Genomic DNA, 25,481 nt, shown 5'->3' on the forward strand with positions numbered 1-25,481 from the left:
TATAGTGGCCAGTAGTAGTAGTACCTCTTCTAGTGCATAATATAAACCAATATAGTGGTATAATATATCGAATAACTTGTGAAGTAAAACGTCATAGAAAAAAAGGTGGAGAAGAAGTAATAGCAGCGGGAGGACGTTACGATAAAATGCTGCTTTCTTTTAAAAAAATTCTTGAACGCACTGGAATGGCAAGCAAGGAAATTAAGCAATATGGCGCTGGAATTAGTATCTCATTAGAAAAACTTGTTTCTGCGGTCTCAGAAACTACCGAATTTTTTGAATGTAAATACGGAATTGACATTGCTATTTCTTGCATGGGTAATCATCATCGAGAAAAAGAAATGGTTGAACTTTTGAAAGAGTTATGGAATCTCGGAATGAAAGTCAGAATTTTAGATCTCCCGTCTCTTGAAGAAATTCTCGAGTATTGTCGAGAAAATTCATTTAATCATGTTATCCTTTTCAAAGACGGGGAAAAGGGAAGCGTAAGAATTCAAAGTTGGGAACGTGATAGGTTCCAGGAAAAAAGGATAGGCAATCAAGAAGTCGGAGAGTTCTTTCAAAGATTGGACAGCTCTATACATATTCTAAACAGATCTGAAAGCAAAACAGCAACGAATGATAAATTTTTGAGTAATAACAATCCAACTAATGTTAATATTAATTTTATCCTATCTGAGAAAGATAAACTTTCCAGTAGTTCCAGAAAAAGTTTGAAAATTTCTATGAATGGACAATTGTCTACACATTATCAGAGGATATCACATAAAATTCCAATTGAAATTTTTGCGGTATTTTTAGAAATGAGCATCATACGGACGATAGTAAGTTTCTTAGAGATTGATGAAGGGGACCAAGACTTTCTGAAGAGCATACAAATTATCATAGACAAGTACGTCTCTCTATTATTTATTAAATGTTATTTTGTATGATGTCTATATATTTTGCTTTTCTCTTAATAATAACTTCCTGAAGCGTAATTTCTAACTTCCGTCGTCTTTAGCACAAAAACTATTTTATTTTTCAGACATCCAAGACATAAGAAGTACATAAAAGAGATATGCGAAGTAATGCAAGAAGCAAGGAAAGAAAAACAACGACCTGCTTTGATATTATATAGTTTAATAAATAGTCAATATATGACTTTGCTATAAATAAATGTTTTTCTACATAAAATTAATGAAGAAACATATGTGAACATGAAATTTTATAAAAAAAATGATAGGCAGATTATTAGTTAGTATATAATAAAATTAATTTGTTTTTTATATTAATTTTTTTGCAATATTTCTTGTTTTTATAAATCTCTCTTGTATCCTTCTTTTAATGCATGTGATTCAGTTGATCAATCTGATCATTACTCATGTTAGTAAGTTTAATCATTCATAAAATATTTATTTTATAAAAAAAACATTTCTTTAACTTGCTATACCATCTGCAAATTAATGTAAACTTTCCAAATCCTTAAAGATTCAACTATGAGAGTAATTCGTACGTATGTGAATCTAGAAGATTAGTACTTTTTGGTACATTCAGGCGGCGCATGCAGTTTATTCTCAAAGATGGCAATCCTTTTAATCGACGTAGAGGCAATAAACTCATGCTGTATATAGTTATAGGAATTAGTACTTAGATTGATAGGATCACTACGCAACGGTGTATATCATACATTGTGTACTTATATTACCTCTTCAACTACAAATCAGCTGTGTTTGACATTTCACAAGAGAGATAACAGCTATCTTCCCATTGTATTACAACTCAGCTGTGGTATACACTGATTTAACGAATAAATACATTAAAATATCTTCTATTTAACTATATATAATACTTTCTAATATATATATTTTATATACTTATGTTACAGGAAGTATATAAATCTCTCTTCCTTTATCTCTTTCCCTCTGTCATAAATGCAAGGAATGGATGTAATAACAAAAGAGTTACTTGTACCAATAAAATATATAAAGAAATCAGATGATAGAATTTGTTTAACTATTCATAGAAATTGGTTGACCAACTTAATTAATACAGGTCCACTTTCATTTATTAATCACGAACGATTAAGTGAAGATGAAATTGCAGCTCATCCTATGCTTGAAGCCCTGGGTCCAGATTGGATGAGAATATATGTTAGAGTATGTTAATATATTTGTCATCAAATTTATGATATTGTATATAAAACTAAATAATATAAAATTTTAATACTATATTATTGATAATGGCCTGATTTCCAGATCTATGAAAAACAACATAAATATGCTGTTCCACTTCCAAGAGGAAGAAATATAAATGGAAATACTCATACAGATCTCACATTCTCACAATTAATGCATTATGTTGCAGAAACTAATTATCGCAATTTATGGAAAGAGTGCTACAAAAGATATTACAGTATGTATTGTTAATTATACATATTATATACATTATCAGGTTTTTGTTCAATATGTATACTACAGGTCCTTGGAATTGTGTAGAACATAAAGAACAGTGTAGTATAACTGCGAATGTAAGCGATATATCAATTATGCAAGAAGTACTACAGAAAATGTACGGTTGCACTTTAGCACAAATACAAAATGGATTAGTGGTGTCTGTATTACCTGGTATATCAACTGAGGTACATTGCAATCTTCTTCCAGCACTGCTTGCTATTGAAACTACATCTGCTTTTCTAACATTGCATGAGCAAACTGCAGAATATTCACTCCGTGAGTAAGTATATACTGTATATATAAATTTGTATTGATGATTTGTTAACTGCTAATTTTATGATCGATTAACTATTAATTACTTATTGCTCTTAAAGGTGTGTAATGTACAGTCCTGCTGCTTTAAGTATGTGTCATGGAAAACCATTATTTTTAATATACCAGTTATTACAATTATCTAGAGATTTGCATGATCGGGGTTTAGTATTAGGTGAAATTACTCTTAGTGATATACTACTTACGGATGATTTTACTATTCAGGTTAATATCTTTATAATCATTATTACCATCTATCACTGGTTTAATTTTCTATTGAAATATAACTACTTTCTCAGATTTTATTATTAGGTTTTACCAAAAGCAAGCGACAATATATACATAAAACCTGAGGAACTTTCCAAAGCTTCTACTAGTCAAGAGATGAAAGGAAAAAATATTAATGGATGCAAAAAGAATTTTGATGTAACTTTATCGAATACTGCATTGCAAGGAAATTTGAAAAATGAAACGAATGAAAGTATTGAAAAATTATGTGAAATGTGGGTGTACAATTGTATTAGTAATTATGATTATTTAACTGCATTGAATAATTTAGCTGGTAGAAGATATGGTGATCCAAGTTGTCATCATGTAATGCCTTGGGTCACAGATTTTATGTCAAGATGTGGTAATAATTGGAGGGATTTGACAAAATCGAAATTTCGATTAAACAAGGGTGATAGGCAATTAGATTTAACATTTGATTCACAATCGACTGAAGTATGTATTTGATATTATTCCTGGTACAATTAAATTTTTAGTTATCAAAATTATTTCATTGACTACAATAATGTTAATATTTTTAGGTGGGACATCATGTATCGGATGTACTGTCAGAAATTACTTATTATGTTTACCTTTCTCGTCGCTATGATAAATCTGTCCTTTGTAAATATGTACGACCACAATGGGTTCCAGGAGAATACCCTGCTTCTATACAAAGATTACATGATTGGAGTCCAGATGAATGTATACCACAATTTTTTACTGACCCTAATGTTTTTAAAGTAAGACAAAAGTAATAAATTTAATGGTTCACATACTAGTAAACTAGCTATTACTTTTGCATTTTATAGCGGGGCAACTGCTTCCATGTGATTGTATGTATACTAAAATGTACATATAATTTTATAAATTACAGTCTATTCATGAGGATTTGCCAGATTTAGAAATTCCTGGGTGGGCTACATCCCCAGAAGATTTTATCGAAAGACACAGGGAGGCTTTAGAAAGTTTTCACGTTTCCGAACGATTACATCATTGGATCGATTTAACTTTCGGCTATAAGTACATATCACTTATTATAATACATATTATTATTATAATACTAAGGTAATTATATTTGTTTTAATTGACTTTTTAAAATTTTATAGATTATCTGGTTCAGCAGCAGTAAAGTCAAAAAATGTTTGTTTACAACTTGTCGACAATCATACTAGATTAACTAACTCTGGTATTGTTCAACTTTTTACACAACCACATCCACAAAAAATGATTCCATCACCATATTGGTCTAAGATTCCACCTCGATTACGCTCATCTTTTTTAATTAATAAATATAGTAAGTTTACAGCAAAGTTTGTCTTTTTACCAATTATGTGAAACAGTTTCATTTATATTCGTTACTAATCTCAAATAATTTCTTGCAGAAAATGACCAATCTGGAAATAGAACCAGTGATGACGAAGGTCATAGTTCTGGATTCGAAGAAGAAGAATTACCAACATCAATTACAAGTACATCAAGATCATCTCCTTTAGTTTTAAGTCGTTTATTAAGCCGTTCTCGTGGTTCTTTACTTGCTACTGAAGATAGCACTAAACAAGATAAGTCTGTAAATCAAACGATAATTCTTCCAAAAGATTACAATCCAATTACAGCTATTATGCATGTAGAAACTATGCATACATTTATAAATAAAGTAAGCTCACAAGTTTATAAACCACATATTGAATTTCACGAGACATTTACAAATTATAAACAAATTGTGGCTAGTGGACGTATCAAGGAACAACAAATCCTTGGTTGCTTAATTGTAGAAATATTTTTGTCTAACAAATTCCGTGCAACATGGAACGTCGAAAAGATATCATTTACGAAAAGACTTACCACATGTTTAAATACTTTGAAAATGTCAGCTGATAGCTTACCTAAATGTGTGAGAAATGCTGTTGGCTTATTGCTTCAAGTTGATATTATACCAAACAGTTACAACATGGATAATATAGAAGTAAGTATTACTTTGAGTAATTATTTGTATTAAAAATTCGTAAATGCAACTTTTATGATTATTATATACTTTTATAATTACAAATATATAATATTTTATATATAATAAAAAATATTGTAATTTTTCAGACAACTGACACGCCTTTTCGTTATCCAACTATTACATATATGGGTCTACCACCACCATCTGCTCATCAGTTTCTACAACCAATACTTTCTGGAAGTTTATTTCCATTTTCCAAGTATTATAAATATCTATTCAATATTGTAGAAATGTTACAAGAATACAATTGTTTAGTACGTGAATTAAATTTAATAATGAAATCTGAGAATGATGTAGATTTTATATTTAAAACTAAAACAAAGTTGCTTTGCAAAATTAGCGAATGTAAAGTTAAAGCAATTGCAAGGGAATTAGACCATTTACTGTTTCATACTGAAATTGCAAGAGAAGCATGCTTAGAACTAATAGTGCCACACATACAGCAAATAATGGAAGAACCCTATAGCTGTGTCTTGGCTGCTTGGTATTTATTTGATCCTATTGCCAAGTAAGTCGCATAATTTATAAATTGTTTCCTATCCTTTTTTAGCTAATTTCATCTTTACATTTCTAGAGCATTGGGTCCCAAAGACAGTGCACAAACATTCCTTTTACCTATTATGAAGTTATATGATAACGGATCCTTTATGGATAACTCATCCCATGCTGATATACTTCCTTCAGGATTAACAGCAAAATTTAAAACTACACGTTTATATCACAGAAATTTCTTACTGAAGCTTATGGTACGGTTGGGATTACGACGACTTTTAGAAAATTTTATTGCGCCTCTTGTAGAAGCAGTCGGAGGATATAGAGATTATGTACAAGGATCTCCAATATATACTCACAAAACTGGCAATCTTAAGTAAGAAAAAATAATATAAAATATCTTGATACACATAATAAGTGTATCAAATTAAAACAGATTTAATAGATATTGATTTATAATTGTTTTTGAGAAGGCTTTCCATTGTGAACAATTGCTTAAAATAAGTTTTTTCAGAAGCTGTGATTTAAATGGAATATGTAATGAAGGAGAAGGGATTTTATCTCCTTTAGACGAAGACTTTTCTGCAGACTCAGAACATAATATATCTTTATCTCCTGGACCTATAGCTGTAGATTATACACATGATATAAATTCAACTGATAATGATGTTGATGGTGAGCAAAGAAATAATATAAATTTAATATAATATAATATACGAACAACTTTTTGTTAACTTTTCTTACTGCAGATGTATTTGCAATGGAAGCAGAAGAAAGTTCTTGGATATCCTTAAATTCTAATGCAACAAATGATATTGATTTAAATGTTGATCTAAGTTTAAATTTTAATAATGATTTAAATGATGAGGGAAGTAATATCTCACCACTCAAGGCGGTCAAGTCACCAACAATTCCTATACCAAAAATATCTAATTCTTTTAATAAATCGCTAGCAGAATTCGATAGTATTGGTTGTAATGTTGGAAGTAAAACTTCTAATGATGAATTTATTTACGCTGGATTTAGCCATTCTACCAATACTTCTGAAGAAATATATACCACTGGGATAGAAGAACAAAATTCTATAATATTAGAAGCGGATGATACTAAATCTGCTACTGTAGTATTACACGAAGATGATCATATAGATCATATTTATCAACACTATGCATCAAATGAATGTACAACTTCTGAAATGAGTGCCGAATCTATTATCTGGTTATCCCATCGGCTCGGTCCTGTACTTACTGCTCGATATTTATCTCGGAATTTATTGAGAATGCTTACATTGTGTTATACTGGAAAAGAAAATTTAACAGTTATCAGTGATACCTTAGTATCTATGGAGGGTATTCCTTGGAATAAAAAAGTTTTAGTTGGTGATCGTAATGCTACCAAAGTTTTGGAATGTCTTGCAGCTATTGCAGGTTTATTTATTTATTTACCTACATGAAAAGATATTAATATTGAGCTATTAATAAATTTTAGAAGATAAAAGTAAATTAAATACTTATACAGGTTTGTATGGAGAACAGATTATAGTATTACAATATTTTGCACACATGGTAGAGCTTTTAGCTCTTTGTAAAAGAAAATTAACACAAAATTTGGAAGGAGGACTTATTTCATGTTTGACTCTCTTAAATCATATTACACCATACCTTACTGATGCCACACTGATGGATATACTTCATGTATGTTCCTATCACATTATATTTTATTAATGTAAATGATATATATTCAATGCAACCTTGACCAGTTTATTTTGAATTGCAGGAACCAATTGTGAAAACAATACTATATCCAACAGTTCGTATATTATCATCCACAAGATTCACATTTCCCAGTGGTATAATTGCACGTACCATAATGGCAGAAAAATGTTTAGAAACTTTATTCATGTTTAGTGTACGATTAGGAAGTGTAGTTACAAAAAATCATCTAGCTGTACCTATTCAACGATTTTTCTTAGCATTTGATAAATCATTTAATCAAGATGCTGTAAATTTTAAAGATGAAATTAGCCAAAAAACAATAAGCGAACATTTCACAAGGTATATCAGTTGATATTCTATAATATTGTTTTATACTGTCTAAATTAGAACTTTAGTACTAATATAAATATTAATTTATTTATTTTGTATATATTCATATAGGGCAAAGGTTTTTAGTGAAGACAATAGAGATAATCTTGAAGTTCAACGAAATTTTAATGTAGATGTTGCTGATTCTTATTCTCCACCAGTTACAGAGAACATGGATGCATCTGATTTCCAAGAAGATAAGGTAACTCAAAATGAGTATTGATTAATTCTTAATTTTTAAATGGTTGCTATATGGTAGCATATATTCACTTTGTTCAATTTGCAATGTATTCTTTTTAGGCACTTCAAGAATTAAAAGCTGTATTTACAAGAGAATTTGCTCATAAAACTTATATGCTTTTCTATAAGTGTATCGATAGTGAAGTAATGGAGCAAATGCTTAAAAATCATGAACATATACATAATTTGTGTCGTAAATATGAAGAAGAAATGAAAATGACATCTAATGTTGGTATGTTACATATTATATCTTTTTTAGTTTCATCCATATACTTTCTTTAATTGCTATATACCAATCTTTTATTTTATTGGAAAATTTGACAGAAAATACAGAATTAACAAATAAAGATGCACCTAATTTTGGGAATATATCAGTTGTGGGAAACAGATTTGCAGTGCAAAAAAATGATGTTGGGGATCATGTTACTTCAGAAAGCATATCTAGTCGCGATGCAAATTGCTCATCATCAACTGGAAGGCAATTACGGGGAAATTGGCTAGCATATTGGGAACATGAAATTGGAAGATCAGAGAAGGATACAGCCTTTAATATAAAACAAATAAAACTTCAAACGTTTAGCGGTCATACTAATAGTATCAGATGTCTATACGTATTAGATAACGAGAATAGTTTTATAAGTGGAGGAAGAGATAAGACTGTAAAATTATGGAGTTTAAGAAGTCAGGTGAAGTTACAAATGTATTACATAGTCATAATTTTATATATTTATTATATACATTTTTTTTTACCTATACAGTTTCAAGGTTTTCATGATGATTCATTTATATTTTAAGGGGGATGGAAATACCATATCGTCTTGTCAGTACACTTATACTGGACATAAGAAATCTATCCTTGCACTTACATTCTTAGAATCTTTAAGATATGTAGTTACTTGCGACGGTACAATTCATTGTTGGGATCCCTTTATGGGTTCTCTTCTTGGATGTCCAGAAAGTTCTCGGCCAGTTGCGGTGAATACACTCGCTGCAAGTCCCTCGCCCTGTACAACTTTACTCGTTGGAACTACTGATATTACATTGAGAGTCATTGATTGTAGAACATTTCAATATGTAAATGAAATGAAAGTAGGTAATATTATATTAAAAATATATTACTGCGAGATACTCCTATTAATAAAAAACGATATTTTTTATTTTAGGTATCTGTAAACCCAACAGGTTTAATTCGATGCATTGCAATAGCACCGAGTGGTTATTGGGTAGCATTGGGTCAAGCATCAGGGTTTCTAACGATTTTAGATATTCGTACTGGTCTTATTATTGCATCTTGGAAGGGACACGAATGCGAGGTATTTTGAATTCAAAATCAGGAAAAGAATGATTATAAAAATATTGTACTCCTTTCAGATATTACAATTAGAGGCAATCAATGAAACAACACTCGTAAGTTCTTCGTTAGATGAGACTATTGCTGTATGGAGCGCATTAGATGGAAAATTAAAATTTCATATGAAGTGAGTTAAAATTTCATTTGAAATAACTATTTCAGTATTGTTTGTTACCTTTTTGATTCACTCAAAGTACAAATTAATCATGACATTATTTTAATATAATATTTCATTAAAAAATATCATATCTTCTGATGTAAAATAACAAGGATAACTTTGAATTATAGAACTTTAGAACTAAGTGAAAGGACCTAAAGTTTCCTGAAAAATATACTTGATAACTTTAACTTTCAGAGGGTCTACAGAACCAGTTCATTGTATGACAACATATGAACAAGAATTAATAATAGGCACAACAGCAAATAGGGTAGGAGTTTATACATCTATAGAAACAACAGCTTCGTTTTCGTCATCAAAATTAAAATCTGATACTTTCAAAGGACTTCTTACTACAATGGCAGTTCTTCCTCTTAATCGATTATTGTTATTAGGTGCAGATAATGGCGGTATAACATTGATTTGTTAAATATTCTGTATATATAGACACATTCACACATACTTTTTCTAATTATAAGTATAAAAAGTGTGACTGAAAGTATGGTACAAGCAATCAGAAATTCCTTGTGAAAAAATAAATGAACAATATAGAATATAATATTTTTTAATGTGTTAGGCTTCATGTTCGAGGAAATCAATTTTGAATATTCGTACATATGGGCAATGCATACATGCATCTACATTCATGATTAATTGTATAATACTACATTGACCATTGACATTTCTGCACTATTTTTACAGATATCTTATCTATTCATAAAACATCAATTTTTAAATATTTACAACATAATAAACGAATTACGATTATGAATGTAAGTGCATATGTATCTAACAAGTATTTAAAATGGATTTTTTCGAAAATGAAACCTTGAATATTATTTCTATTTTCGATTTATGTTTGGATAAGAAACCCTACATAAAGAAATTTAAATGCACAATTCTATGATCTCATTTGCAGTATTAATATCAACTGTTTATTTAAAAATGCAAAGGAAAATGTAATGCATTATATACAAAATTAAATAAATAAATAAATCTAATTTTTTATTACACAAGATGAGGAAAATCTTTTATATATAAGTAATATCTGTTCTTGTTCCAATTACTCTTAGAGCAAGTTCAGATGACATTTTATAAACACCAACATCTGCTAATATTTCCTTTGTTGCTGTTTCATTGCTGTTATTCAGAGCTTCAACAAGTAACATTGCTGAACCCAGCATAATATTTAATAAAATGCAGGCTTCTTTAATTCTAAAATTAAATAATTACTGTATAATAAATTTATGTGTTCAAATATATCTTGAACTTTTAAAAGATACATAATAATCATTTGCTACTTACAAAGGAAAGTATGACTCTGGTTTACTGATATATAATCCAAATAGTGGAAATAAATTTCTTAATATATCATACTGCAATTGTTCTGCACCACCAACATTAAAATGATTTACTAGCACAACTTCTTCTAAAAGGAACTATAAGAATAAAAGAAATTGCTGTTTATGTAAATAATTAATATAAAAAATATATATATATAGAATAATTTCAAAATTAACAATTGACCTGATCAAATTGCGAAGCTAAATTTTTCCAAGCTTGGTAAAAAAGTGGTGAAGCAAGTCTATTGTGTAGCAGATTGAGTTGTGTTGCTAATTCTTGAAACATAGGATAGCCACTTTGTGTAACAGATAAAGAAATCATTTCTTTACTAGATGGCATTGCAAACCATCTGCAAAAAAACATAGTATTAGTTCATTTTATACTTATTCTCAATTTGTGTATAACAAATACCATACACAATTCTCTTTTGACAATTTATTTACATGCTGACTGTACTTACTTATCAGTTCTATATGATCTACTTTTTGCTTTTACATCTAAAAGCACAGAATCACTAATTTCATTTATTAATTCCTTTTCTAATCTTCTTAGGAGAGCAACAGCCTCATCAAACACAGAACCTTCGACTTCACCTACATTTTTAATATCACTTCCTTCTAATGTAGCAGTCTCCACTACTTCAAATTGTTTTTTAAAAAAATGCAATTGCAAAAAGTGCTAGAAATAACATAATCAAGTGATATAACAGTATAAAATCTAATCTGTAACCATTTCCTATCTTTAAAATACTCACAACTGTTATACCCCATTCTTCCAGTACTGTTGCAACATAATGCAATGTATTTAGAATACATGGCATAAGGGAAGTTAAAGGGTCTTCATAATTTTCATGTAACAACTGAATCAATCTAATTCTCCAATCATCGATCAATTCTAATTGCAGTTCGAGAAACTGTAATCTTTATAATTGAATTTTTGGTAATATTATATTATATATTATGTAAGAAATGACAAGTGTAATATATTATTAATTTCTCTGATATGAAAAACCCATTCATAATCAAATTATTATTACCTGTGACCTGGTTGAGGTAAATGTTTATATCTGTCAGAAATTGTTGTTAGAAGAGTTAAAAAAGCATCTGCACATTCAGTTACTTTCATATCATCAGTATCAGAATTCGATAATTTTTCCCAAGCTGTGTTTGAACTCAACATAGCATCCATTTTTTCTGCCGCATCTAACAATATACCATGTTATTAAACACAGAAATGATGTTCATATATTGTATATATAATTTATATTTACGTTTATAAATTATATACACAAATACATAGCAATTTAAATAAAAAAAAACATAATACTTTTTAAGATTACATTTTTTTTCCACGTTAATCCACTTAACAAAGATATGAGCTTGTGTAAGTACAACAATAGTTGCTGGTTGAGTTGGAGGATAAAGTAACGTCTCTCTTAATTCTCTTTCAAAACCTAAAGCTTCATCAACTAAATGAGCAAATAAAGCATCGTCATATTGTACTATTGATAATTCGGAATGAAGTTTTTCAACTGCTAATTGTACTAAAACCCGCATAAATTCTACCTATTACAACAGAGTAGTTACAATACGTATTATATATATATATAGATATATATATGTATACATAAATGTATATTGAATTGTATATTACCTTCATATCCACATGATTAAGACCTACTGAATTTGCAGCAGGTTGTACATTTTTCTGTACCCACTGTACATGATCTTTAATCCATGTTATTATTTGAGTAAAGAACCATTCTGGCTTATCTTGCCGATTTGTTAACTTGGATCCTGTGAAATGATATATAAACCTTTGTCTAAGTGGCCTGACCAGTAGCGAAACTGGTAAACTCACAGGAGTAAAATCAGTCAATAATATCGATGTTACTAGAGGCATTACAGGTTCTTCTCTACATATATTTAATCAAAGACAAAATATACTTTTCTAAATGATACAAATGAATTTAATGAAAGTGCAAATATAAAAGTTGTATTATTATAAGGATACGGTAATTGCAAATGTAATAAATATTCTGTAACTATTTTGAATTTCATTAATGTTTCTGGCATAGGTGCATGTATCACATTTGCATTACTTCCACAGAAAGGCCACTTTAATGTCTTTAGTATATCATTGTACTCTCTGAAAATTGTTATATACGTTTTTATACATAGTCATATTTTCCTTAGAAGTATTAATATTAAAATAAAAATAGGTACTTGGATAATTTATCCTTTATAAGATTATGCCAAAAATGAAGCGTCTCTTTTACATAGTTCTGAAGATAATGACACTTCGATGATTGTAATTGGCAACTAATATTTGTAAGATCTGTATACAATGAAATTGTTGATTCATCATCGCTGTTTGTTAAAGATACTTGTATCTCATCGCTAAAACCATGTAGTAAACTTTTAAAGTTAACAATGAATATGAAGTATAAGGAAATGAATGATAATTTACCTAATGTTTTCAATGTATTTTATAAAATTCAAATACGACAGTGATTTATCTAAATAACTTATGGTATCTATAATTTTCTGCATTTCTAAACTTTTATCATCCTCGTGCATGGTTTCTTCTATGTCACTTCTGAATTCCGCACATGTTTCTTCTAATCGTTGGATTTCTATGCTTATTCTTTCAACACTTTCTATGACTGTTTTTACCCTTGACGTAGCTTCGGTGGATGCCATCGACAGCTAATGTTTAAAGGACAATTGTAAAGATAGATCAAATTCAGCAAAATTTTCATAACGTTCATACTAGCAACTATAGATTTTTAAATACATACCGATTTTTCGATTTCATTCTTTTGTTTGCTAAGGCATTCTTGAAGTTCATATATCTTGTTAAGTCCTTGTAAATCGGTTCCTAACTCAGCATTAAACTTTTGTAAAACTGTTTCTTTCATATCTATCATGATGATATGTTTCAAATATCTTCTACTACTCTATTAACATTACAAGTTTAGTAATTTAAGGTTTCGGACAATGAATTTATTAACTCATCAATGAAACTGAAATACGATGCAGTGTCAACATGAAATTGAAAAAAGATTAAAGTTAACCTTCTTTCGATCGTTAAGAGTACACATGTACCTGTCACCACTGCAGTCAATCATCGTACTAATTATTTTCAGCGAAGTAAACTAAACTCCCACTGTGAAGGTAAGAGAGAGTAAGATATATAAGAAAGCTATAAGAAAGAGTGAGACAGCTAATACCGACTCTACTCTGGAACCCGTGGCGCCATCTCTGTAAAAAGTGCTCAAACTGGTCGCACAGCGTTATCGACAGCGAAGTGAACTAGTGTAGCACTAGCGCCATCTCTACGGAAAGTAGTGAAACTAATGGCGGACTAGTTTCAGTTCTTCTCCGAGAGATGGCGCTAGTGCTTCAGTAGTTCACTTCACTGTCGATAACGCTGTGCGACCAGTTTGAGCACTTTTTACAGAGATGGCGCTACCAGTCCCAAAGTAGTTTACTTCACTGTCGATAATGATGTGCGACCAGTTTGAGCTCTTTTCGCAGAGATGGCGCCACTAAGCTAGAAAAACGCGGTTAATTTAAAACTTAATAAATAGGTACTGAAATAAAATTTCGCAGAATGCGCACAGTTGCATCTTGAATTTACGACAGACTTGACAGTATTTACGACAATGTAATATCAGAGAATATGTTTCGTCAATGAGATCATTGTTTACTTGTGACACTTCGTATGCTTATTCTTAGAAACAGCGAATAGTAATACTAAAAGGAGACATGATTAATGTATGACAAATAGAAGGGTGTATAGTGCGCACACAAAAATATTTTATTTTATAAAATATTGCAAATAATATTTAGACAAGAAAAAATTAACGTTCAGTTTCAATTACACAAATATACATAGTAATGACAATCATTTAACTGTTACTTGAACTGCATACACACGTTCCCGCATCGTTATTTACGTTTAATGGATCATCGTCATTTCGGTATTTGAACAGGAATGGCAACGCTCTTCCAGCAAATACTGATCCTTTAATTAAACTTGGAAAATTATAATGTATCGTGGCTAATATCAGAACTTTATTGTAAAAAGTCTTTCAGAGTATCATGGTTTTATGACTAATGTATACATGTAAATATAGTCCTGCACAGTGGTGATGTTATAGAAAAGTATTATAAATTGCAGACACATCTTTCTTATTTTTCGTAGACTTTTTTAACTCACTCGTTGCCCATTATATCCTTTCGCTTTTTATTATATTACTTTCGTACGTTACTCTTTCGCTTTACTGTTTCGAGATATTAATTCCGTTCGTGTGAATTGCGATTGTAGAAAATATAAATCGGCTATATCGTCCGCAACATCCGACGATTTTCCGTTAATTACACGCTCCTAGCGTCCGATGTGAAACATCGTACTAGATAGTTAAAAAAATCCAAGTACCTGTATACAATTTTGTCGTTGGGAATACTTGTAAGGCACTTCGCTATCTCTTATTTAAAAGCAGAAATGTGAAACGTCGTTCACGCGAATCAATATACTTGGCAAAATGTATCATATTGTTAATATTTATTTTTACTCGAAGGCACACTGCAAATTATCGTTGCTACACGCATTATAATGATTTCCCTTATACATTACTAACTGCCGATTTGCTCGCAGAACCCTCGTCTAACGTCTCTTTAGTCAGTATCCTATCTTCCCCTTCGCTCAGTCAAGTAATAAGCGCAAATCATCTCCTTACATTAATAAATACCTATATCAACAATAATAATTACCAAGTTGAGTAAATAAATAAGATACCCGAAATTAAACCTAAAATGACGAAAATATTTTATATACACTTCGGTTTACATCCACTCGTGGTAAAAAAATTCATTTCCATGATATTCATAATTCGTCTACGTATACTTCCATTGTGTATGACAAACTTTTCGCATAATTTCCACTCTAATTAAAAAAAGAATTCACCGCTGAAGTATCTTCGTATTGAACTCGTTCCAATTCGAATCGTACAGACGCAGAATCGAACTGTATAGACTTGTAGGGTAGAATGAAAAATATTATGGTAAGGAAGTTAAATGTAATAAATATATATATATATATATATATATATATGTATCCGACAACGAGCTTATGTAAAAAATACTTAACCGATTAATCGTTTAGAGGGTATCGAGGAGGGAGTCTAAGAGATCCAACTGATTCTCATCCCAACCCGCGGTAGCGATTAGCAACCCGGTTAGATCGTCCTCGCTTAAACTGACCTGCGTCGAATCAGGGATTTCTGAGAGATAATCCGGGATTGGAGGCGACACGCTACTCGGCGGGGTCTCGTACAACGTGGACGGACAATTAACGGATGGAACGTTGCTCTCCGCTGCGGTGGACCCCGTCGTTTCCGTCGACGCGACCTTCCTCGTCCCGCGAATTCGCTGGGACATCGCCGCGCGCCGTTTCGACTTTCTACCTTCCTCCATCCTCTCCAAGTCCAGCTTCCAGAAGCCTCCTTTACCCGGCTCGTCCTTCGAACGTGGCAACTTCACGAAACACTTGTTCAACGACAAGTTGTGCCGAATCGAATTCTGCGTGCAACCAAGAGAAACGAACTGTTAAAGTAAACGCGTACCGGTTGTTCACGAATCTCGCTGTACTTTCCCTGTTCTTATCGAGGATTGCGTTTTATTTATCGTAACGGGCACACGTACTGTAGGCGTAACGAGAGATTGGATACCTGCCAAGTTGGGTCCGCGTACTTGTAGAACAGAAAGTTTTCACGGATCCACGCGTATATGTTCGACAGCGACACTTTGTTGTTGTTCGCGCGCATCGCCAGGCAAATGATCGTGGCGTACGAGAACGGGGGTTTCGTGTCGGGGTCGGTGCGATATTTCTCAGCGTTCGCCGCAAGATCTGTACAAAGTAGCGAAATTAATATGGCTGGTTTCGGTGCATGCGTTGTCGCAGTGATATTTTTCGACTACGAGCAGTTTACTGTACAATTTGACCGCGGTTATTGCTGCGAAACTTGTTATTTATGCCTCTGTTTTAATAATGCAATCTACGCGCAGTAAATTACACTTACGAACAACTAAATCGACCGAACCTCCAGCAAACCTGGCGGTACATGAAATCGAATCGATCGTATCTTAAAATAGCGATACATATCAATTTTTAACGGAGCATCGCGATAATTATTATCAACGACAGACTGGACAATTAAACGATGATCGAAGCGAAGTTATTTGCTCACCTAGCTCGGCCTTGATCAGGGGTGAAAGCTTTTTCCTCGGCTGTCGCGTAACCGGCGGTGGAGACGGAGAACAAGGTGGTGTTGGCAGGCTAGAAGCACTCGTAATGTCGAGCGATTGTAGCCACGAGAGGCTCGTCAATTCTGCTTCAACCCCGTAATCGTCATTATGCATATTTCCCTTCATAGCCGATGAGCCACGATCCGTTCGTCTCTCAGTATCGATCGATTCTGTCTTCATTCTCGCTATTTTTCATCGTACAAGTATCGAACGCTGCTAAGAGCCTGAGCGAAAATACCAGAGAATCGAGTATAGATTCGACGACACATTTAAGAACCATTTCCGTGACACGTAGTGGATCAAATTATAATCTCTTGAATTAACGACGGAAGTGCGAGAAATTCAAATGGAAATGGCACGTGTGGTGCACGTAATCTAATAAAACTGCACGTTAAGTGTGCTTAAGAAATACTTACTGAAATCAAACATTTTACGTATGACTTATCCGCAATCTCCGATTGTAATGGAATAGTTGGGATACGCTTCAATCTCGTGTGATTCTGACATCTCATTTAGAAAATAAAACGAACAGAAGGTCCCATTCTTCGAGTCGGTTTTGCTCATAGTAAAGAGACAGAAATTATTGCATCCGATTGGATCAATTCGCGCGTTGAACCACGCTAGCGCATAATATCGCGGCCGACATAACGGAGCGAACGGTCACGGTAGATCGAAGCGGAATTGTTACAAACTCGAAGTTACAAACTCTTCGAACGATAGCGCAGCATTTTCGAAAGAAAAAGAAAAAAGAAAAGAAAAGAAACGAGCACGGTCGAGGATCAAGCGGACAGTCCTTACTTCGAACGAGAACGTGGGTTGCGTCAAAATACGTAAAGAATCTTGCGAACGCGAACCCGATTATGATTTGTTGCGTCGCATACGTACACTCTCGGCAACATTTCGAATAAAACATGTAAACCGCATGATCGTTCGAATGAAACTATGTAGCGCCCAAGGGGTAACGGAGGCCCTGATAATCCCCACTATGAACCCCACTTTGGAATCTACTCGCTTACCGTAAACCATTGGCCGTGGTTGGTGTGCGTGACAGGTGTTGGCTCCCTTTTGCAGGTGAACCATATCTATGTATGTACATTCTGTTCAAACCTGCGTGCAAACCTTCCCCCTTCTCTTCAATTCTCGGACAGTGAAAAAGGGGGGAAGCTCGCCCTCGCGTCTTTTTTTTTTCTCATGATACTTCTGCCTGTTCAAAATTTTATGTTTATTCTTCTTTTCTTCTTTTTTCGTTCGCTCTGCGGTTGACGGTGAGTTGACAGACGTCCTCTAATATTATTTAAATGAAGATTCATTTGCAACCTATAATATATTGCGACGACAAGCACTCGCATCGATGAGTAACATGTAAGTAAGCAAACGAATTTTGTTAGATTAATTATTGGGATGTTAATGTCTGAATAATGTTTCTTCGTAGATGATAAATAGAAATATTTTCGTTCCACTTACGCGTTTCAGCTTTGTACATGCAAATTTGTTAATTCCGAACTCAAAGTTGAATCTTTTATAACGGCGTAGGTATAATTTCAACGTAATCTACACACGTATGGAAATACCCATACGTAATTCTCCGCATATGTAGAAACTTGATACATTTCATTCTCTTGCTTTTTAAACATTCCGCTCCGTATTCCTTCTCACCCTAAAACATTTGAACATCTAATTATTTCCATTCCAAAATAGAATAATAACCGCATTAAGATTAAAATCACATTTGTATTAGAATTATAAATTAATCGTTCCGTTATAGAGCATTATTCACGTATAGTTAAATCATTCAAATCTGTTACAGTGCATTTGTATAAAAAAAATGTTTTTTTTACGTCGCGCAAGCTAAAGAAGAAAACGCGATAGATTATATTTCGCATTTCTGTTGCGTGGCATCCATAATAATTAAAATTCACCAGTCTGCGGAAAGTGAAAATCAGGTGGTCGTGCGCCTTATTGTCAGTAAGGGGTGGTCGTATAACCCGAACGATCTGGTACAGGTACTTTCATTGATCGAATCAGAAAGGCTCTGGTCGTCAGTTATGATGTCCCAGCGTGAAAGAGAGGGGAAAGGGCCGTTGCTATTCGACGTCGACGAGAATGGCGTGTTACGTTTGCCAGGCTTGCCTATTATTGGTCGAAGCCCGCTGAGATCGTTAGGACGAAATTTTGCTGACAAATTCGCCGGAGATCTGGCCGCTATTTTGTCCTATACGTAGAGGCATCGTGTGGGCGTTATCCAATAGTTGGCCAACCCTATCCTCATAAAATCATGAAGATCCACGCATTATCGAACGAACGTCTATAAAATGAATATGTATACGTTCAATGTAATCCCTGGTAATTCGGATGACAGAATAAAAAGTTCAAGTTTCTAATTCGAAACGATAATTATAGAGTATTGCATACCTATCGCTAACAGATGTTAAAATATACTATAATATTATGTAAATTGCATTATAAAATAATAATATTTTGTATTAATTTCATCTAGCGATAGAAAAGATTAAGTTAAGGCAAATATAATTATCGCAACGTACCAATGACAATGATATAAATGTAAATTGGGGGTGAAAAGAAAACAACAAAGTGGAACTTGAATAGGTCTCAGCGAAATTTCGACCTGCTACGTAGTCCAAGTGGAAGTATCTACATGCACGATCAATAGTCTCCTGGGAACATCCGCTCCCCTGCTAGCCTACCCAGCTGGCCACTGCTGTAATAATGGTAACACCAGCAGCACCAACAGTACCAGCACCAACAGCAGTAGCACCTGCTACCCTCCCCGTGCGTCAGGTTGTGACTCATGACCACTTTCCGTTTTACCATTATACACCTACTATTATCAATTGTTGTTAAAATGTTTCCACGAGCTTCTCTTTCTTCTAACGTTGATTTAAACCAGTTTCTCCATATTTCCATACCTCCTCTTCTTCGTTCTGTTCTATTTCTTCATCTTCCTCAAGCCCCCTCCGCTTTTTCAACTCAAGAAACAATATTTTACAACTATTAATAAACTGCACATTTGTGCGCTTTTATAGGATGCACTAAATTTAATATATATATATATATATAAAATAGTTTCTGAATGTCACATCCATCGTATAAGAGATACAATCAATACAAAAGAAAAGTATATTTAAAATTAGTTTCCAATTAAAGTTTTGAGGTTTTTTTATCAATAACGGACAGAGAAGAAAAGAGTAGTTACGAGAATACGTACGTGTACATAGTTAAGGCAATAACTTTCAAATATCTTCCCAAAGTAAAGTTTTCTAGTTCTTCGGCGTTTTTCTTCTCTTTCAAAATAAGGAAAATGGTTGCGTTAAAAGAAGATGTAAAGAAATACGCGATAATATCGGGAACTGGTTGAGTTACTCGAAGGAAAATTACTTGAAGAAAACCCAGTTTCCTTGAAAAGCGCAAGATTGACCGGGGATCGATCCCTTTTAAGGAATGTCTATAGGTCATCGCATGAAACATGATGTGGACATATTTCAATGGTTAACTTAAAAGACCAGATACTACTTCGCGAAGTTACAAATATAGACGCGAGAGCCGTGAGTATAGATTTCAGTAGAACGATGGTGCCCTCATAAAATATTCAAAGAAATTGATTCCGACTGCCGTGGCGGCAATGCTGGCTATAGAAAGAGTAATAGTTACGTCGACAATTACAATTAATCGTCTATACAAAAAAAAGGAAACCTTAATACATTATCTACACGTATTAGATGATTGATTTTTCGTCCAAACATAATTCTACCTCAGCTTGAAAAGAATAAATCTCTCTTTTACAATGTACGTAACTAATAAACTAATAAACTAATAAACTACGGTCTTGCACTTGCAAACATTCGCAAATAACTTGAAATATTGGTATTGCAATTGTAGAAATAAATATAACTGTGTGTATGTATATACCTAGGATAAGCTTGAGCAGAGTAAACAAAATTCATGCCGAAGTGCAGCATTTTATTTAAATACGAAGAAATAAAATTTCGTATCGATCAAGTTAATGCGTTGCCCTGTGCTTTTATAAAATTTCATTTTTTCCGAGATCTATCTTTATACGAGTTTCTTTTTTTTTTATCAAATTTACGGAAACGAAACAGTTCTATTTAAGTAACAGTTTTAGATGTATTACGCGTATGTACATCATACTCATACACGCGTGCTTATAATACATATTAAAGGCGCAAATCTATTTGTATACGTCATTTATTTTATACATTATTTATTGTGTTTTTTTTCGTTTACTCATACACACACACAAGCGCGCGCTCACACGCACTCGCACAGGCACACAAAATTCAACAGAGGAACTGCGTCATTGTAAAAATCAAGACTATTTCCGTTAAATCCGATGGCCTTGTCATTCTTTTCGAATAAGGAACTTGGTTTTTCATAATGCCATCGTGAAAATAAAGAAGAGAATTATAATTTTGTTATATCATATTGTTGTAATCTGTACTTATATAATAACACTTTCATAATGTAAAACCAAACAAACTAAGAGTTACTTTTCGTACCTATTTAAGTACATTTAAGTACGTATTGGCAGGAAAGAGGGCACAAAAAGTTAAATACGATGTTAATATTGCAACATTATAGAAAATAATTATTTTCATATTGTTTAGCTGATACTAAAGATGTATACCGAGATAGTCCACTAAACTTCTAATAGATAATATCCTTTTCACCAATTTCATGGTACCCTTTCTTTTTCTTCCTCCTTTATCCCGAATGCTATAAAGTTATAAAAAAACTTAAAACATAACATTTGCTTTAACATTCAATATCATTACATACTTTTAGATTTTCTCTGAAAGCGTTGCAAAGATTTAATATCATCATTACGAATGAAGGACTGAGAATAATAGTAGAGTAACTAACAAAGTATAAATAATTAAGCTACGCTATAATTTTACGATTACCTCAAGTTAAAATTTAAATACAATGTACGATTCAAGATACTAGGTGCAATTTAAAATTAATACATACAATCGAAATCGGTAAAATATATAGAAATAAAAAAAAATTGACTTTTTTTCAAACACGAACTTAAAAGCACGAATTTCTCAAAATGTGCTTTGTTTAATATACACCACTGTGACTCTCAGCCTCCAGAATCATCGTTGAAATACGCGTTAGTGGCATGTAATGACCAATTATAAACAAAGTATGAAACAGGTAACCTTTTCATAAACGTATTTCATTGAAATCGTATTCAATTTCAATGAGAAAGCTGATTTAGAATTTGCCTCCTATACATTATAAATGTCAACTCGTTATTAGAACACTTTTCTAATCACTATGTCTAAGAATTGTGTGACACGATAGTATGATTCTACATAAAATGATTTATTATCGACAATGATCGATGTTGATTAATTTTACTACCTAGACTAACTATGAAGTGCAAATAACCTATTCATTTACAATAACCAACTCTAAGATTTGAAAAATTATAGAAATTAAGGTACAAATGTATAGTATATTATATCTTCCACTTAATGTCGATTAGTGGTAAAAGGCGTCAATCCCCTGAGAGCCATATTATCAAGAACGCTACTTATGTAAGCTGAAACATCAACTGTATCTTCTTCTGCTTTTCTGATAAAAGGATGTTCCAGTAATTTGTTATATTTCGGTCGCTGTGTTTCTTCCTTAATTAAACTACAACAGTCACCCAATAATAATGTATAAACTTTATATTTAGCATTTAAAAAATAATATCTATAAAGAATTATGCATAAATTAGTGATAAATTAGTTTACCATGTATTCACAAAATTCACAAAATCCATAGTAAAATGATTTCCGTTTTCATTAGGAGATAATCGTGGTGGATCACCTTGAACTACTTGATAAAGTTGTTCAAAAACTGAATTCCACTTTGGATATGGAAAATAACCAGTCGCAATTTCCATCAATGTAATCCCTAGTGACCATACATCACTTCTAACGTCATAACCCTTTGCGCGTTGAGGATCTATCCTTTCTGGCTGAAAAATTATAACATACAGTTAAGCACGTCTAATCGTGTACAGTTATGATATAATTTAGATAGTTTACATTCACTACATACAGCCATATATGGTCTACATCCAGCATCTCGAGTTCGTGCAATAGAATCTACCAATTGTCCTGATATACCAAAATCGCAAAGTTTTATATTACCATGTCGATCTAACAGAATATTACTAGGCTTTACATCTCTATGAATTATTCTTAATTTTTCCTTGAGGTAATTTAACGCCTTTACTGTGGCAACAGTAATTTTTCCTAAAATACGTTCTGGTATTCTTTCCTTTAATACCTCATGAATAAACTTATAAAATATATCTAATGAAGTATCCATGAGTTCCATGCAAATCCAACAGTCACCCTACCAAAACATGATATCCATTGTTAACTAGAGATTAAAAGAGATTAATACTCAAACATCTATAGTCATACTTCTTTGAATAAAGCTCCATAAAATTGCACAATGCATGGGCATTCATTGGACTTCATTACAACTTCTAAATCCATTAATAGTTGCTTTTGCTCCCTTTCATCCACCGTAGAACGAATTCTCTACAATCAAATATATTACAAACATTAAACAATTTATTTTAATTAAATAAGATTAAAACTATGTACCTTCACAGCCATAACAGTATCGCTTATCCTATGAATCATCTTATTTACAGTGCCAAATCCTCCTCGTCCAATTTCTCCTAGGTCTTGAAGATCTTCACTTGTAAAATCATATATTACATTTGGTGATAGCTGTAATTTCCCAGTACTTTGCATTGACTGACACATTCGTAATTTATCTCTATAATATAATTTATCAAACAATATCATACTATTAAACAATTATTTGCATATCTAATTTTTATTACCTTGCCTTATCTGGCAGTTCTTGTGCAACTGCAGTAGTACATGGTCTTACTGGAAGTTTCGGTAAAAATAGAGGCAAATTTGGACGAGAAGACCTACAATTTTTAAATACAGGAATAAATAGGGAAATGTGTGTGTATCACGATATTCTTGTTTATTAAATAACTTACATTGGTAAACCAGCTGCAGTTCCAGTTGAATTAGAAATAGAAGAGTTTGTTGAATTACTAAATGGTATATTACTTCCTTGTGTTTGAAAGTTAAGTTTGAATTGTCTTCTCTTTTCTATCATAAAATAAATGTAAATTATAATAAGATGAAACACGTGCATATTACTATAATAAGATGAAACATGTGCACTTTGCAATAAAGTTACAAGATATACGATTCCAATGGATATAGTATAATTCCATAGTTTTATAGAATTGCTAAAGCACATAATTAAGTTCTTTAAGGTATACTAGAAAAATTTCAAATGGAAAGGGTTAAAATTATCAAACTTGATATAATCAGAATATATATATTCTAAGGAATACCTCTCAAATGTTAGGATTAGTTTAAATAGATGTGTCTGTCTGTGCACGCGTTCGTGTGTGTATGTACATACATTCAATATTATTATAATGATGCAAATACCTGACATTTCATTTTGAACATCATTAATAGATCCAAAATCCAAATGTTGAAAATTAAACTGTCTGCTGGAACCTAAATATTAATAAAGTATGCTAACGTTATACAGTTAATAATTTAATATAATTTATGCTTAATAATAAATTATACATCTGCATTCACATGTGCATATACTCTAAATTTATGATTCCCTATTAATCTTAACTCGATAAATACCAGATGTATTTGGATCTGTCACTATTAACATTTACACATCAACAGTTGATTCATTTTATATCATCTCATAGACATCTCCATCAACTTTAGTACCAAAAGGCAAATTTATTTGTCAAAATAATATAAATGATGATTATTTGTAAACTATAATAATTGTACACTTTACTAATGAACAAGAAATAATTACACAGAAATAAAAGATAAATGTATTAACTATAAGAACACAAAATTAGCGAATATTATACATTTATATTGTATAAATGGAGTAATTTTCTTTAATCATTACATAATAATAGTATTGTCAGGAAACAAAAGTCCACGAATAGTAAAATTAAACGTTTAAGTTGAAAGATCAATGACTTAAATAATGATTTCTACAGCTGTCCAAATAAACCCAGTATCTATCGTATGATCGACACCTAAACAACCCGCCGTGTTAAAAGTTGAATATGAAGATAGCGATTAGGTTATGTAGATCAAATTATACATATATTTATCAGTAAACTTTATTGCACTCCAACTTACTTTGATTAGTTGGAGCTGAAAAATTCCCCCGGTTTTCCGTCATTTTTTAAGATCCTTAAAAAGGTGTCTACCAAAACAAAAACTTCTTACCAAAGGCGCTCCTTTTAGGAGACCTTTCCGCAAGATTTTAACAATCTAGGATACGCATTCCGTAATAAACGCACCATTTGTGCAATTTCGTTTCTTTGCGAACAGTACGTAGAAAGACCTTAC

At 32.2% G+C, this 25,481-nt stretch overlaps 5 protein-coding genes across 10 annotated transcripts in view; 2 read left to right on the forward strand and 3 right to left on the reverse strand.

The window, feature by feature from the left end:
* The window catches only part of Gcn2 (eukaryotic translation initiation factor 2 alpha kinase Gcn2), a 215,173-nt gene extending 213,925 nt beyond the window's left edge, over positions 1–1,248 (forward strand). Inside the window, exons 13-14 of one of the 2 annotated variants that reach the window (XM_076894144.1) lie at positions 6–892; positions 1,028–1,247. In XM_076894144.1, the coding sequence (XP_076750259.1) occupies positions 6–892; positions 1,028–1,154 (1,014 nt within the window). In that variant the 3' untranslated portion in view covers positions 1,155–1,247. Of the gene's footprint in view, positions 1–5; positions 893–1,027 lie in introns of both variants that reach the window. The other variant, XM_076894143.1, reaches the window with a different exon arrangement.
* Positions 1,249–1,583: 335 nt separating this feature from the next.
* Positions 1,584–9,905, forward strand: Wdr81 (WD repeat domain 81). 5 transcript variants are annotated; one of them, XM_076894616.1, is made up of 23 exons: positions 1,584–1,770; positions 1,868–2,138; positions 2,238–2,394; positions 2,460–2,715; positions 2,810–2,972; positions 3,060–3,470; positions 3,557–3,757; positions 3,892–4,037; positions 4,124–4,311; positions 4,400–4,980; positions 5,109–5,530; positions 5,597–5,890; positions 6,029–6,189; positions 6,264–6,941; positions 7,033–7,208; positions 7,291–7,568; positions 7,671–7,800; positions 7,899–8,070; positions 8,163–8,524; positions 8,634–8,927; positions 9,002–9,151; positions 9,210–9,316; positions 9,545–9,905. In XM_076894616.1, exons 2-23 carry the CDS (start codon positions 1,914–1,916, stop codon positions 9,774–9,776), a joined length of 5,784 nt encoding a protein of 1,927 aa, XP_076750731.1. In that variant the 5' UTR covers positions 1,584–1,770; positions 1,868–1,913; the 3' UTR covers positions 9,777–9,905. The 5 variants fall into 5 exon arrangements, with proteins under 5 accessions (XP_076750731.1, XP_076750732.1, XP_076750733.1 ...); XM_076894617.1 differs by having other exon boundaries at positions 2,478–2,715; XM_076894618.1 differs by lacking the exon at positions 2,810–2,972 and having other exon boundaries at positions 2,460–2,620.
* A 420-nt stretch (positions 9,906–10,325) lies between these two features.
* Positions 10,326–13,731, reverse strand: Rint1 (RAD50 interactor 1). Its single transcript, XM_076894096.1, has 12 exons — positions 13,491–13,731; positions 13,160–13,398; positions 12,916–13,089; positions 12,704–12,838; positions 12,344–12,605; positions 12,030–12,255; positions 11,727–11,892; positions 11,445–11,610; positions 11,151–11,368; positions 10,874–11,039; positions 10,652–10,785; positions 10,326–10,561 (listed from the first exon to the last, which is right to left on the reverse strand). Exons 1-12 carry the CDS (start codon positions 13,617–13,619, stop codon positions 10,378–10,380), a joined length of 2,199 nt encoding a protein of 732 aa, XP_076750211.1. The 5' UTR covers positions 13,620–13,731; the 3' UTR covers positions 10,326–10,377.
* Positions 13,732–15,834: 2,103 nt separating this feature from the next.
* LOC143423088 (forkhead box protein J1-B) lies at positions 15,835–17,186 on the reverse strand. Its single transcript, XM_076894158.1, has 3 exons — positions 16,944–17,186; positions 16,425–16,603; positions 15,835–16,275 (listed from the first exon to the last, which is right to left on the reverse strand). The coding sequence occupies exons 1-3, from the start codon at positions 17,179–17,181 to the stop codon at positions 15,856–15,858; spliced, it is 837 nt and encodes a 278-aa protein (XP_076750273.1). The 5' UTR covers positions 17,182–17,186; the 3' UTR covers positions 15,835–15,855.
* Positions 17,187–21,035: 3,849 nt separating this feature from the next.
* The window catches only part of LOC143423082 (dual specificity mitogen-activated protein kinase kinase 4), a 4,584-nt gene continuing 138 nt past the window's right edge, over positions 21,036–25,481 (reverse strand). Inside the window, exons 1-9 of the mRNA XM_076894153.1 lie at positions 25,269–25,481; positions 24,531–24,602; positions 24,065–24,179; positions 23,897–23,989; positions 23,652–23,829; positions 23,466–23,585; positions 23,095–23,394; positions 22,785–23,011; positions 21,036–22,683 (exon numbers count right to left, since the gene is read on the reverse strand). The exon at positions 25,269–25,481 is cut by the window's right edge and continues 138 nt beyond it. Coding sequence (XP_076750268.1) covers positions 22,518–22,683; positions 22,785–23,011; positions 23,095–23,394; positions 23,466–23,585; positions 23,652–23,829; positions 23,897–23,989; positions 24,065–24,179; positions 24,531–24,602; positions 25,269–25,311 — 1,314 coding nt within the window. The 5' untranslated portion in view covers positions 25,312–25,481 and the 3' untranslated portion in view covers positions 21,036–22,517. The remainder of the gene's footprint in view (positions 22,684–22,784; positions 23,012–23,094; positions 23,395–23,465; positions 23,586–23,651; positions 23,830–23,896; positions 23,990–24,064; positions 24,180–24,530; positions 24,603–25,268) is intronic.

Source organism: Xylocopa sonorina, chromosome 4 (genome assembly GCF_050948175.1).
Source record: "Xylocopa sonorina isolate GNS202 chromosome 4, iyXylSono1_principal, whole genome shotgun sequence".
Taxonomy (NCBI): domain Eukaryota; kingdom Metazoa; phylum Arthropoda; class Insecta; order Hymenoptera; family Apidae; genus Xylocopa; species Xylocopa sonorina.

What these genes read in the sequence shown, in the direction of transcription:
- Rint1 (XM_076894096.1), bottom strand. Translation starts at nt 13,619, where the DNA reads ATGATAGATATGAAAGAAACAGTTTTACAAAAGTTTAATGCTGAGTTA. An exon ending in AAGAATGGGGTATAACAGTT is followed by an intron (nt 11,369 to 11,444) that starts GTGAGTATTTTA and finishes TGTTATTTCTAG; the next exon opens with CACTTTTTGCAATTGCATTT. An exon ending in CCAGAGTCATACTTTCCTTT is followed by an intron (nt 10,562 to 10,651) that starts GTAAGTAGCAAA and finishes ATTTAATTTTAG; the next exon opens with AATTAAAGAAGCCTGCATTT.
- LOC143423088 (XM_076894158.1), bottom strand. Translation starts at nt 17,181, where the DNA reads ATGAAGACAGAATCGATCGATACTGAGAGACGAACGGATCGTGGCTCA. An exon ending in CCTGATCAAGGCCGAGCTAG is followed by an intron (nt 16,604 to 16,943) that starts GTGAGCAAATAA and finishes TACTTTGTACAG; the next exon opens with ATCTTGCGGCGAACGCTGAG. An exon ending in ACGCGGACCCAACTTGGCAG is followed by an intron (nt 16,276 to 16,424) that starts GTATCCAATCTC and finishes GGTTGCACGCAG; the next exon opens with AATTCGATTCGGCACAACTT.
- Wdr81 (XM_076894616.1), top strand. Translation starts at nt 1,914, where the DNA reads ATGCAAGGAATGGATGTAATAACAAAAGAGTTACTTGTACCAATAAAA. An exon ending in CACAAAACTGGCAATCTTAA is followed by an intron (nt 5,891 to 6,028) that starts GTAAGAAAAAAT and finishes AAGTTTTTTCAG; the next exon opens with AAGCTGTGATTTAAATGGAA. An exon ending in CTGATTTCCAAGAAGATAAG is followed by an intron (nt 7,801 to 7,898) that starts GTAACTCAAAAT and finishes TATTCTTTTTAG; the next exon opens with GCACTTCAAGAATTAAAAGC.